Source organism: Centroberyx affinis, unplaced genomic scaffold (assembly GCF_046629955.1).
Source record: "Centroberyx affinis isolate AG114_WGS23_722 - 3 ecotype Tasmania unplaced genomic scaffold, CSIRO-AGI_Caff_v1 ptg000112l_1, whole genome shotgun sequence".
NCBI classification, from domain to species: Eukaryota; Metazoa; Chordata; class Actinopteri; order Beryciformes; family Berycidae; genus Centroberyx; species Centroberyx affinis.
Window position 1 is genome coordinate 316,289 of NW_027278814.1, and position 14,832 is coordinate 331,120.

Consider the following 14,832-nt stretch of genomic DNA (forward strand, 5'->3'; position numbering starts at 1 on the left):
TTAGCATTAAAGCTGGCACCAAAGCTGCCTATAGCCAGCCAAGTCCTGCTCATCTGATTACCACAGAGAGAGAGAGAGAGAGTGTGTGTGTGAGAGAGAGAGAGAGAGAGAGAGAGAGAGAGTTTTTGTGTATGCTTAAATTTAGTTCGCAACCTGCTGATGCTTCCCTCTTCAAGTCATATATCACAGTTGTGCTGCTTTGCTCTCACATTTGTGGATTGCACAGACATCAGTTACCCACACACACACACACACACACACACACACACACACACTAATATGCATTATGGCAAACTATGCGCCAAGCAACCAATACACTGAGTGTTTCTTTGCAGCATCTGGAGTGGATGCAGTTGGAGATGTGGTCATGCACGTGGACATCTTGCCTCAACCCAATGGAGAACACAAGATCAATGTCAAAGGTAAGAGAGGGAATCAGAGCGAGAAGAAGGTGGCAGGAATTTGATTAAATCAGTGCAGACTGGATCACTGATTCAAGATGGCAATATTGTAGTTTTCTGTCATTTTTCTTCCACTCCCTTCCTTCGTTCCTACCTTCCTTCCCTTGCCCCTCTCAGTGGTGGCTGCTAATGACCTGAAGTGGAAGGCGCAGGGTTTCCGCCCCTTCGTGGAAGTCTACATCATCGGCCCCCACCTCAGCGACAAGAAGAGGAAATTTGCCACCAAGTCCAAGAACAACAGCTGGTCGCCCAAGTTCAATGAGAGCTTCCAGTAGTGAGTATCTACTGTATCGACTGACTGAAGACACACAGTATCTTTGATTTGATTTGTCTCTGTTGCTGTTTTTGTCTGGGTTGAGTGTGCTAGTTCAGTTCCCAACCATATTTAAAACAGCTCATGGTGAACCCTTTCAGGATGGGCTTATTTTAATTATTTAGAGCAGTGCGAGCAAGAACACCATTAGAGATTTTCTTTTATGTTCAGTAAAACAGACCAAAACAAACTGATCATTTAATCACACAGGAATAATGAATAAAATATATAAACTGTTGAAATTCCCTTGTTGAGATAGAAAATTGGGAGCCCTTCAATTTCAAACTTGACTTCAAACAGTCTTTTGAAATATTTGTGCATATGCTCGACTGTTAAGCCATTCAAACATTTTGCTAGTTCAAACAGCTATGTACAGCTATGTAGCTATGATTCAGATTTGCAAGGTTTAATTGTACACTAGTTGACTTACATGTAATGGAAATGTTGGATGTGCTTCTTCTTTCCTTGAGTCAGTGGTTTGATGAGGCATACTGACGTAAAACCTGGATCTGACTCCTCCTTCCTGTTGTCTTGTTTCCAGCTCCCTGGGCACGGAGCTTGGTCCGGAGAGCTATGAGCTGCAGGTCTGTGTGAAGGACTACTGCTTTGCCAGGGAGGATCGCACCGTGGGCATGGCCGTGCTGCAGGTGAAGGACATGGCCAACAAGAGCAGCGTTACCTGCTGGCTGCCTCTGGGCAAGCGTGTCCACATGGACGAGACGGGCCTGACGGTGCTGCGCATCCTTTCTCAGCGCAACAACGACGACGTGGCAAAAGAGTTCGTCAAGCTCAAGTCCGACCAGCGCTCGGCTGAGGAGGGCCGCAGCTGAGGGAGAGGGAGAGAGCAAGGACACACGTGCACAAATACACAAGAGACATACCTGATAGACATAGTATTATGCACACATACATACAGTATATTAGTACTCACGGTTACATAGATAAACAACCATGTGCAATACACAAGCACACACATCAAAATGCTATGTTGTACATATATCTGCATACATTATGCAACATTAACATTGCAATATTCTCAAATGCAAACATGGAGAAATATGTTTATAGGCATTCATATCTAATTTTGAATATCCATACAGCTCCCCTACGCAGCACACATCTTGGTTTAGTGTTAGCCAAACATTAGCAAGCACTTGTCAATCACTCACTCAAGCTTTCCTATAACATTATCACACCTTTTATATGCTGTACATTTGAAACCTAGATGTGATATAATGAAAAACAGAACAACAACATACCATGTTAATAGTTTGAGAAAGACCACTTTGCACTTTGGCTTCTCTGTCTCTTCAGGAGAGCAGTCCTTGCCTAGCTATGCTCTATCTGTCTGTCTGTCTGTCTGCCTGCCTGACTGTGTGTCGTTCTTTCAGTCTGTCGCTCCTTCTCTCCCCTGTCGTTTGCCCTGCTTAGTCTTCCCATGGTGTGATGTGTTGTGTAAGTTGGAGTTCAGGCACAGATCTAAGATCAGCTTCCTCTTCCCCAAATCCCAACAGAAAAATCACAACACTGACCTTAGATCAGTGTCTAGGGGCAACATCACCCCTTGTCTGTCCTGTAATGTACTTCTTCCTGCATGTTGACCCCAGGACACTGTGATTCACTTGCTGTTACCATGGCAACAGATGTGCAGAATCCCCCACTCCCTCCTCCCATAAAAATGGGTGCATCCAATAGACACCTTATACCTGTGTGAGCATGGCACATATAACCCTGGTACAATAAGGTTTTATAATGATGACCTAACCGTCACTACCATGGAGAAAACACACAGACAATGGAATAATCTCGAGTTTGATATGTGAAATATTGACAGTGACTTAGAGGCAACTGTTATGGCCATAATGTACATAGACACTTTGGTGGATAACTTTTTTTTTTTTTAATTCAACTGTCTTGCTTCACATCACTACAAAGGAGCAATACCTTAGTGTCTAACACATCAAGGCATCTTCCTTGTATGTTCCCCTAGAGTGCACATTTACTCAAAAAAGGGCTACAGGATCAGTGGACTGGGATGTCAGTTTACGCGCTAGTAAATACTGTCCATGGTTATTGTGGCAAATCAACCGCAAAGGTTTGCCCGTGTGCCCCTTTACCCGCTTTACCTGTCAAAATGGCCATAAAAACACACTGCAGACACGCTAGGATCCAGAAAGCCTTCGGTGAGTTACTGTATGACACAAAGACATTTTGGAGGAACTTCAGATAAATCCACACGGCATCTCTCAACGTCCGTCTTCAAGACCGCGTCTGCGCCGAGTCCGTTCAACCGCCCGGGCCACATGAGGCGCGAGGACGCTCGTCAACAAGCAATGCTGACAACTGACCGACCGACCGGCGGCTCTGAGGACCGTCTGTGTCCTTCTGAACGCCTGCACACTGACCTAAACCCATCTCTTAAGGCAATAGCGGTTTGTGTGTATGTTCACTCAACCTCTTGGTTTTTATGAAGAACAAACCCTCTGAACACTGCTGTGTCTTTTGTTATTGTGTGTGTTAGTGTGCGTGCATGTGTGCGCGCGAGTGAGAGTGTGTGTGTGAGTGAGTGTGTGTGTAGGGGCTGACTGTCATACCTGCAAAATGGACTCTTGAGATTGTGAGCAATATATTGTACTTAACATACCCAAATGTATGCGCTGCCTATACACCAATACCAACTGCAATATCCAGATCCAAGGAATGGGAAGCTTATGATTCCTTTTTTTTATTTTTTAATCACTGAGAGGTTTTCTTTAATGGACTCATAAGATTCCCATTCCCACAGGAGGTGGTTATGCTTTTTCTCAGAAGTGCGGGACATATTTTGGAATACGGGATGAGGGAGGAGGAAAGTGTTTTGTCCTTGAATTACTGTTTGCCTTGAGTAGGACCAAATTTGCACGGAGCAGAGCTTAGGTTTCTCAAAGCCATCAAAGTCACCGCCAAGCATTTATGGTACTCCGGCGTCTTAGTTTCAGACTTGTCATGCACAGTGATCGACCCCCTTTACCTTTCACTACTAAAAAAGTGAGCAAACACTCACAAACATTGTCCTAGCTTGTCTCATCGTCTGTTCCAGAAACCTATTAAGTTCATGAAGCGTAACACACTTCCAGTACAGGATTATGTGGTGAAAATGGCTTTGAAAAAACACTGTAGGAGTTTATGGTGAGACCAAGACCATGCAGTGATGGAGGAGGCGGGACCTGTCACATACTGTCCCCATGTCTTCACTGGACACTGCTGAATTCTACCAAATACAAGTCTTCTGAATGTTATCTCTCCTCACCACAGCCTTCTCTCTAGGATCGCATCAAGGGGATAGTTCAATCTAAAACCACCACGAACTTGATGAGACCAACTCATGCCTTCTGTTTAGGCCTCCAAATTTCACTTGACACACAAATAAATGGATTATACTACTCAATCATGCCTGACTTTTGGGTGAACTAGCCCTTTAATAACTGGAAGTGAATTTGTAAATGCTGGCTTGTTTTGTTCTTTGGCAAACTGTCCCGGTGAGTGCCACAGATTTGAGAATAACCTGCAGTTTAGTTCCTCACTTTCTCGTAAAACACAGTACGATCACATCATCTTCATGTTGTCTAAAGTGATCAACAAGACAAAACTGAACATGTCAGGTTGGAGCTGAAAAAGCAAACATCAAAAAACATTGCGTATAATTTATCATGCAGAATGGGGCTCTTTGGTTGCCTGCTTCATGTTTGTACGCATACAAACACAACTGCACACAGTACTGATCACACACACATGCGCACACACACACACACCTACACACCAATCTATGCTCAAGCACAAAAGGGCACATGTACGATGACACATGCATGCATGCACGCTGACACATCTCTATGGAGACCAATGATGCCCACCCTGTGAATAGAATCAACTACAATTGCATGATGGGAAACTTTATTGTGCCAGCACGTGTCTCTTTGATGTTACTTGCCAACAGTTTTTTTTTCGTTTTGTTTTAATTTCCAAAGCTATGTATTGATAAATCATCAATTTCTTTTTTTCAAAAACGCTTGTGAATACATCTTCTGTAACCAATATGAATGTAGTGTGAACACAGAATTCGCATGAGAGAATTATTTTCTACTGAGGATGTTTCTAATTTGTTTCTTATCATTATTGATTGTTCTTTAATGAGGATGAAGTGGAACTGGAATGCAGCCTGATTGTGATCTGCTTCCTATTAAAAGGACATTTGTGTCACAATCTATCCGTCTGCTTTATCGTCCTTCCCTCTGGCCGCGGGATCTGAGGACTGGGACTCGTCTCTCTGTACAGCCCAGTGGAACTGAATCCCATTAAATTTCCTTTCACTGTTCTTGTTTCAGACAAATGTTAATACGAATATGAATGCATTAGCAGGACAGGCTCCCCAGTGACATTTATTCCAAATGTGCTTAAAACTGAAAAAAGTTTAGGAGCACAGGGAAAAAAATGTATGAGAATGATCTGTGAAAACAATTGATAATCCCTGTCCTTTAAATCTCAGTTATTTTGCCCTTGTGCTCCTCTTTCAATTTTCTAGGTACAGTAGCATGAATTTAGCAGGAAGTGAGCTATTAAAATGGCAGCACTCTAAACCTCTGATATGATTGTATTGCATGTTTTATTAAAGATAGTTTACAATCAAATCTACAATCTACATTTTGGACATATTCACATATGTTACTGAACAGTTTTATTTGTAGATGGGGGATTTGTAGATTACGTTTTTTTGGGGAAATTTTAATTTATTGTATCTCAGAATACGTATAGCCAAATGAAACCCAGTGTTAAATCAGATCAAAAGTATACAGTCTCAAAATAACATGTAAAAGTCGTGTTTATTTTTCACTGATCCTCAAATAGCTCAGATAATTGAATGCAGAGTGAAAAAGCATCTTCAAAGCAACAAGTCTCTGTGTAAACAAAGATGGGAATCAGACAGCAGTGTTTCGACAGAGGAGGCCATGCTCAACCAGCAGACAGCATGGTGTCATATGGACTCCACCCTTCAACCTGAAGACCCGGGTTCAAACCCCCCACTTCACTTCGGCAAGAGTCCACCCTGCTTGTTTAAGTGTCTTTGAGCAACACGCTGAATCCCCACCAGCTGGAGGGAGGCTGCTCTGTAGTGGAGCCTGACCTCTGACCTGCTTGTGGAGCGGGAATCATAAAGTATCACACATTACCACATTAAAGCAGGTGAACCAGGTATTTTAGCAGGACTCTCTCCTCAATCCAGATTGGAGAACAAGAATGAGGATCCAAAACATATACGGTCATATGGGGGTATCCCAGTTATGACAACAGAATGTTTATTGCTCTTCTTGGAATATAACCAACTACTGCTTGGAATTTAAATCCACTAAATACATTTATTTATTTATTTAGATCTAGCAAAACTTCTGGCTTCAGAATTACAAACAGTTGACTTCTCAACATGCAGTATCGATGTTGCCTGGTATCCAGCCCCTATGAGGCGCAGTCTTCAGCACTCTTCAAATTTACATGGCGATTCATAAGGGGCTGGATAGTAATTTCATAATTCCTTATGAATCGCCATGCAAATTTGAAGAGTGCAGAAGACTGCGACTCATAGGGGCTGGATACCAGGCAAGTATCTATGCATGAACGGAACAGTAGCAGCTATCCATTGTGTGGTCTGTGGCTCTACTGCACATGTGCCTCTACTGCCATCATGTGGCAAAGTGCTGCAACTCTTGCAATCTATTACACACCAACCCTACACACTTGTCAGAAATAAAGACACACACGCTTGAGTTATTTTACAGTAAAAAAATGAAACCAAAAACAAGACTTTATTAAAGAAGCATAAAAAATAAAACTCTTGATACATTTCTCATAACCGTCAAGTCAGCTCAAATTATATGATTATACAATTTTTCCTGCTCACGGTTAAAAGGTCCATAAACTTTCAAATAAAATATATTTCAATTTTAAAATTTCTTCAATAATTTTCTCATTTTGTTATAAATTGCCTATATGTTGTACACAGGAAATAAGGAAAATAAAAAATGGAAAATAAAAATAAATTTGAAGTAATAAAAAGGGTCACATTATTGTCTGGGATATTTAGGTAAGCAAATAAATTGTAAAAATAAAATGTGTAAAAAGTTTTTTTTTTTTTCATCTTAAAAATTATTAGCTAATGCCAGGTGGCTTGAAGACATGCAGATGGTTAACTTACAAATAATGATACATGTTCTTTAAAAACTACACTTATCTTCAATTAAGTCATTTTACCTTTTGAAAACAAGATCCCAATGATTGTATTCAGGGTATATACATACAGGTCAGGCCTGAAACCTAGTTTGCTGACGTTTACATTTTGGTTCTGCATACAAAGAGAATTAAAGCAAAATAGGAGAGCAGAGGCTTGGTGTCGCCCCTAACTGGCGCGGCTCTCTTCGCATCCCCCTCTAATCACAAAAAAGGTCAGAGGTCACTGGCTAGCATGCCTCGGGAAACCCTGTTTTCAAACCTTTAGGAAGGGAATGGGGGAGGGGATACGTTTGGCTAAAAAAAAATAAAAATCAGCAGTCAATCTGAGAAAATTTGTACCTTTTAACAATTAAGCTACTGTACATTACCCTAACACTCTCTCCCATTGGCCAGAGATATCCTGGTGCAACACCAGAATTTACATTAGACCATCTGGCAAATTCAACACATTTTATTTCTTGAACAAGTCAACTTGGACAGTTCTCAGAAGGGCTTAAGATTGGCCTCAACACAGACTCACACAACAGACATTATCAATCTGTTCATTTCAACACATTCACACCCCTGCATCTATTCCGAGTCTGCAGAAGTAGAGACAAAATGCAACATTTGACATCAGACCCCTGGAGGGATGGGTTGCCAGTTTCAACAGAACAGTCCCACGTGAGGGCAACACGAATGAGGACAGGGTTGCCAGTTCTACAGCGCACCGGAGGAGTTAGTCTGGGGACTAAATGCCCCCGCACTACCATACGCAACTAGCAGGTTTGTTCGTCGATGTGTTTCAGTAGGGAGTTGCACCAAAGCACCATAGGCTAGTCTTCAGAAAGACTACTAGTTCAGCTCCTAGGCGGATTTCCCTCCACGTGTGGATAGACATGTCAGTGCACTGCTGTGCTCAACCAGGACAGTGGGTTATTAGATTCCTATGCGGAGCTGCTGCCCTCGTCACCAAAGCAAATCAACAGTCAGGCATCTGGAGAAGCGTACAGCGAATAAGTTCATTATACTGGCTGGAGCACCATAGCACAGCAGCAACTGCCCATTAGGTTTTCAACTCTGTAGCTATGACAGTTATCTACTCATATAGATTTACCCTTCTTTCCTTGATATCAGAAACCCATAACCATTTCTGATCTGCGACTACATCCAGGGAGGAGAATACATTGTGAATGCATTGGCCTATTCTATATTCACAGGATTTGGAGGTGACTTGAGGACCTGGAGATGACCACGTGACTGTGTGGGGATAGACCAATTAGGGAAAAATAAAAACAAGCAAAACATTCTGCAGCTGCTGGGATTTGAACACAAGAGTGTCTGGAAGCCCTGGATGACCTAGCTACTAGCTGCCATAAAGGATAAATTGATTATTCTTTCTACTGTGTGAGCCTGAAAATGTAATGTCTGTGCAGTCATAGGAAGCCCTTAAGCATTAGTTGTGTCATTTTAATTCTGTTGCCATGGCTTGTCTCATTCTATGAGCTGATTCCATGTATGTTCAAAAGGGCTACTAACAGCAACCATATACCGTCACACCAAAACCCACTATGTCCAAATCATACGCACAAACACTATAGGAGGCAGTTACTGCAAACTCACACTGAATTAAAAAACACAAACACAAAACAGGATGCAACCGCCTCATGAGGAGTTACTCAGTTATGCTATGAAACACAGGACAAATCTCAAATAACTATCCATATAGTGCACTACATTTGGCCAAGAGTACAGCTCTATATGGGGAATAACAGGGTGTCATTTGAGAGAGTGCCATACAGCTTTGCTGTGAAAGTGGGGGTGGAAGACCAAACCTTACTCAAGAAACAAAAGCAGTAAGAGTCGTTTCTTTTTACCTTTTTTTTTTCTTTTTTTAGTTTTTTTTTTTTTAGAGGGGCTGGGAATTGCAGTGCATGAAGAAACGGCTCAATCCGGCCCCTTATTACTGTTTTATGTGGGAGGGGCAGCCACCTCTCCTTAACCAAGACCCCTATTGGACAAGACATTCACATGTGTGACATCAGAAAAGCCCTATCTTATCCTATAATTCAAAATATGTCAGTTAGCCACACACTTGACAGTCAAGAGTCAAAAACTATTAGAAAACACTAAATAACCCAATCTAACTGTAACAGATAGAGGATCTGTGGGGACTGGGGGAAATGTCCTGGTGTGGATGGATCGGTGGGTCGCTTCTCTACACTCCAAGGGTAAAGGAGAGGGGGAGCAGGACAAAAACAGACCTTCTTCATGTTGACAACATAATGATGCCAACGTGAAAACAGCCCAATATTCAAAACATGACTGGGCATCATTCAAATCTACCCCAAAACACACACACAAACACACAAGAGAGAGATGTAAATGGATTGTCAGGCAGCCCGAATGTACAGAGGAACTGACCTCAGACACATTCCTTCAGTATCATTAATGTAGCGTTTCTCAGTCATTAAAGGATAATTAATGCGAGTCACAGGGCCGACCACATTTGAAATGTGGAGCAGATTCATCTGAATTTAGTGTACAACAAATGTTATTAATTTAAGATAATTTGATCAAGAATGAAGAGACACGTTGTGTTTGCTCCTATTAATCCCATTCATTTAGCATCAGCGGTGGCTGAATTTTGCCAATATTTGTGTGGCGACGAGAAAAAGGAATTATCCTTAAGAGGTCCCTCGGGTGCATTGGTCTGCTAGGTGCCCGACTACATGCCTACCTTTAAACAAGTTCCAAGCTTACAGAAAAATAGCAACCCCACCGCTTAATGTAACAAACAACAGCATGAGTGAGCGCAACAGGAGAAAGCAGGGGACTGTTTAACATTTGTTTGCATCCTGTCAAGAACATTAAAATAAGAGTAGAAAAGTGCAGGCCTCATTGACAGCTTCATCGAAAAATATCTGTTAAGTACAAAAGTGTCAAAAGGAAAGGCTGTGAGAGAAAGCAGGCAGAGATCTGAAGAAGCCAGAATGAAGAAACGTAGAGACCGACCAGCCGCCAGCAGCCTGAACTACGTCACGCTGTGCAGACTGGTCCAGGTCAAAATGAAGGCCTGAAGAGAGATAAGACACTGGTTTCCTTCCATAAGTTCCCACCGTGAGACTGTCTGAGCCCCACCCGTCTGCCGTCTGCAGACCAGTTTCATTTAACCTCACTCAGAAAATAAGTCATTATTATTATTGTTATTATTAATCTTGACATAGTTATCAGCAATAAATCAACATCCGTATAGTATCATCATCTCTATTAATGCAATTATTGTGGTCCATCATATATGTGTGCGAAGGTCATTAGTGTGAGTTCTTCCATCCACTCCTCCACAGTTGATGCCCGACTCCAGTCTTTTAGATAGTAAGACAACTTAAGTTCTGTCCACCCCTGCCCTCCAAGCCCCCATATGGCACCGCCTCACCCCCCCGTCCCCCGCGCCGGGCATTAGGAGAAGATGCGAATGCACTGTGTGGTGGGGGTGTGGCAGACGGGGCACTCTGGCTCGGCTGACTGGCAGATTTGCCCAGCGCACTCCATGCAGAACAGGTTGTGGCCACAAGGCACCAGGGCTGCTGTCACCTCACTCTCAAAACACACAAAGCAGTCCCTGTTGACACCGGGGCCAACGCCGACCAGACCCGCGACCCCAGGGCCAGAGCCGCCTTTCAGCCGGCCCAACATGCCAGAGCTCAGGCCCACACCGCTGCCGCCTCCCTCGGAGTCAGTGGGCGAGCCGCCGGGCAGAGAGGAGGCTGAGCAGGAGGAGTAGCCGGTGGACGAACCACCGGAGCTGGAGCTGGAAGCTCCTGAGAAGGAGCCGCCGCCTGCGTTGCCAGACTGTAGCCAGGACAGGGTACTGAGGGGGTCGCTCTGGGCACGACGGGCCAACGGATGATCCAGGGGGCCCACGCCCGTGTCCTGAGGCAGGGTTGGAGACAATCGTGGTGTGATGGCTCCGCCACTCAGGCCACTGCTGTTACGGCGCAGAGGCTGCTGCTGGGAGGAGCTGGCCGTCTTATTGCCTGTTCCGCCATTAACGAAAGGTGCCCAGATGTTGGAAGCACTAAACTCAAAGCCCAGTTCATCTGAAGAGGGCAACCCTGGGGTTGAGTCTCCCCCAAAAGTGAATCCTCCTCCAGCGCTGCTGGAGCCTGTGCTAAAGGGGCTAGTGGGGCTACCTCCCTCGGTGGCCTTGCGAGTGGTGCTGTAGCTGTCTGAGCTCATCCCGCCGTTGTGTGTGTGATAGGAGGCTGAGGAGGACATCTTCCGGCTGGACGAGTGGTGCATGGCCATTGGAAGAGGAGGAGGGGGAGGGGGTGGAGGAGGAGGGGGGGCAGAATGGTGGTTGTTAGCCCTGGACCACAGAGCTGCACCCAAGCCTCCGGCCAGGGAGCCCAGGCCTTCTAGACTGACGTCAGTCCCATTGGTGTGGAAGTCATTGTCTCCCTGCAGGTCCACAAAGGCTCCCGTCCGCAGGGTGATGTGGGTCTCAATCTCCTCCCTGGCGCGGTCCACGTTCTCTGGCATGCCAGTCACCTCAAACACTGGGTCTTTCTCTCGGCTGGGTGTCACAATATAGGTGTGAGTCTGCTGCTGTATGCGCTTGATGGTTGCTCCCTTTGGTCCAACAACTAAACCAACTACTCTGTAGGGCACCCGCACCTGGATCAGCAATAAAAGAGAAACATTTTAACGGGTGCATAAGACTAAACTCGAGACTAAAGATTGTTATAAGTCTAATGTCTGTTTAATAGTTTGTTGCCTGACTAAGTAAGGTAAAACACATGGAGATTAGGTGGTGTAAATACCTGTATGGTGGTCTGTCCTGGCAGGTGGGGCGGTCCAGGAAGGGAGCCCCCTGCCCCGGGCCCTGTGCCAGCCTTGCATCGGGACGCCCGGATCATTGAGAAATGCTCAGCGGCAGAGACAATTTCTCTTTTGGCCATCTCCACATCCTCCCTGCGTCCCGTCACAATGAATACTGGGTCCTCGCCCCTAACTGGAGTCTTTATGTAGGTATTTGTCTTAGCACGCAAGGCCTTGATCTTACAACCTGAAAGTTGCAGAAGCATATACACAGCAGTTTAATCAGATTATCCACAAATTATATTTTAAAAAGTTTTTAGACACACATTTATTTAAAATATAGATATACATATAAATATGTGTAAATTATATATTACAGATACACACAGTCAAAAGACAACCCCAATATATTTCTGGTACATGAAGACTAACGACCATCACATGTATTTTTAACAATATACATTGCAATCTAAATAATGCATATAATAGCAAATATGGCAGGCATGCATATCCAAAACCATGCGGGCCCTAAATACAAGCCAACAGTTGATGCATTGCTGGTAGCAGCTCGTCTACCTTTACCAATATCAAGTGTGTGCTCTGTTTCTTTAAATATGGACGGTTCATTCTGGGCGACCAATAGGGTGCATAGTGCGTGATGTCATTCTGGGAAGCAGAAAGCATGGCTTTTTCAAACAAAGAGAACAATGCCATAACGTTACCGCGACCGCGACGGGCGCACCAAACCTACACCATGAGTCCATGTCAAATATAACCAGTATAGTAATAAAAACCTAAAATGAAAATAAAATAAAATTTGAGGGGTTTACATGCGAGCAGCATCGGCAGACGGGAGCTGGGTGCAGGGCGTAACACCGCCCAGTCCCGTGTTTGTGCGTCTGCCCCGTTTCAGCCTCAATCCGCACAGCAAAAATGATTTATAATCTACAATAAGCATAACCGCCTATATATATTGCGTGTTCCCTGTTCAAAGTAACCACTTGGGATTTGCGATATGTGAAATCCAAATAATTCGGTAGGTTTCTTTTGTTTGGTGCAGACTGCTAGACATGTCCAGACTCCCGACAATCTGCCGCTTTGTCTGACCCTCTCCCACCCCTCCCCCTCCCTCCTACTCATCAACCACACTCTCTCACTCACTCTCTACCAGGCCATTGTCTCAGTACTGTTATAAAGAGCATGCAAATAAGGTAAGCATGCTTTTTCAGGGCTACCCACATTATGTAAGCCACTAAAGAACCAAACACGGAGTAGTTTTCAGTGCCAACTGAGGCAGAAACACCTGGCTGAGGCTGTAAAACTTCTGACACCCACCTCTCTCTCTCCAGCCACCCAAACAAAGAACAAGCTGGCTGCATGCTGCCCTTACAAGCTGTTAATAAACACTGAATAAAATTCAACACCCAGACCAACGTAAACACGTTACACAGACATTGCTCTTACCTTGTCGTCCCACAATTTCAGCAACATGTTCAGAGCTCGGGACAGGCACGCATTCAGTCATGTTGACACTTCTTTTTCTGCTGCAGAGGACGGAGCTTTGTTCCCCGTGGAGCATGGAGTGAGAGCCGGCCATGTGGTACCCGCCGGAGCCGTAGTACTCGGGGGACGGGGAGCAGGACGTCGGCGAGTCCCGGGACCCATTAGGGTGCTCCAGCATCTGGAGATCCACATACCCTCCTCCACCTACACCGTTGCAGTTCTCAGAGCCCGGTCCCTGGGTCCCGTCGAGCGGGTCGACCAGTCCGCTACCGCCGCCCCCACAGTCCACCTTCTCCAGGGCCATGAGTGACAGCTGGTCCAGGGCGAAGCGAAGTGCCTCTTGGTGATCCTCTTCCCGGGATTCCTGGTCAGTCTCTCGGGGCAGACCGACCCCGTTGTGCTGGCTGCTGACTACCATGTCGTGGTCCATAATCTCGGGGTGGAATAAAGGGCTAGGCATAGTCCCCGTGGATCTCACATCAGATCTCGGATGCCTGTTAAGTTGGGAGTTGAGCGCACCCTCTAAAAAATGTGAAATAAGACAAATTCAAGTGAATGTTTGCCAGTTAACACGTGGAACAAGACTGAAATTGAGTGTCATGCATTCCCCCATTCACTACCAACACAGTGAACTAGTAGTGTTGATTTGGGCGCCCTGCTTTGTCTGTTGTTGCTTCTTGTCTGACAACTGAAACCATCTAGATGGCTGGTTGTCTTGTCTGAATAAAGCATGTCCCACTGAGTACACGCGCACAAAGTATTTCTCTGCACTGATAGGCATAATTTATTTACCAACAAGCATTCTCGTATATGATCATCGAAGTGGGAAATTTTGAGAAAGAGGTAAGCTGTTATTAGCTTCTACCAGCAAGCTAGCAGGCTAGCTCCACATAGTCGGTACTCAGTCACGTTGTCGACCCCTTTGTTTGGGAGTACCAATGCTAGGTGGTTAGCTAGCTCTGCTCTGACACTCGAACTTCTTGTCATTTTCAAAGGCAGGCATACTTTATAAAATAAAACAAGTGCGGAAACGACATAAACTTACTTTATCTTCCCTTTCTCGATTAGGTCCCCTCTTGCTTCTCGCCAATTCTTGAAGGAAAGATGAGAAGCAGCCAGGAGGAGGAGACGACCAGTGTGCGCTAAAAGCTAGCAGGGTTAGCTAGCTAGCACGCTAAATTGGGGGCGTTGGAGAAAAACGTTTAAAAACGAAAAGAGGACACTGTTGTTTTTTTTCATAAGACGCCTTCAAGCCGAATGCCGAGGTGTATCACTGGGTCTTCATTGTGCGTATCGGCTAGGAGACTACAGCTGAAATTCAAGGTAAGTAAGTACCTTTTAGTAAAAAACATACAGTGTTTCTTGGTTCTTTCTGCTGTTCCCTGACCCTGGTCCGCCGCCTTTGTCTCGCCAGGCGCACGCCGCTCTGACTGTCTCTCGCACACAGCACTGACGTCACCCGCGACACAACAATGGGTTCAAAGGCCATGCAGCACA

The 14,832-nt window shown here is 44.8% G+C and overlaps 2 protein-coding genes across 2 annotated transcripts in view; one reads left to right on the forward strand and one right to left on the reverse strand.

Moving 5' to 3' along the window:
- The window catches only part of LOC139650196 (protein unc-13 homolog A-like), a 29,497-nt gene extending 27,893 nt beyond the window's left edge, over window positions 1-1,604 (forward strand). The window contains exons 40-42 of the mRNA XM_071526781.1: window positions 336-422; window positions 579-735; window positions 1,316-1,604. Of these exons, the coding sequence (XP_071382882.1) occupies window positions 336-422; window positions 579-735; window positions 1,316-1,604 (533 nt within the window). The remainder of the gene's footprint in view (window positions 1-335; window positions 423-578; window positions 736-1,315) is intronic.
- Window positions 1,605-10,469: 8,865 nt separating this feature from the next.
- LOC139650666 (RNA-binding protein MEX3B-like) lies at window positions 10,470-14,722 on the reverse strand. The gene is made up of 4 exons (XM_071527411.1): window positions 14,381-14,722; window positions 13,297-13,857; window positions 11,835-12,079; window positions 10,470-11,688 (listed from the first exon to the last, which is right to left on the reverse strand). The coding sequence occupies exons 2-4, from the start codon at window positions 13,793-13,795 to the stop codon at window positions 10,471-10,473; spliced, it is 1,962 nt and encodes a 653-aa protein (XP_071383512.1). The 5' UTR covers window positions 13,796-13,857; window positions 14,381-14,722; the 3' UTR covers window position 10,470.
- Window positions 14,723-14,832: the final 110 nt, after the last annotated feature.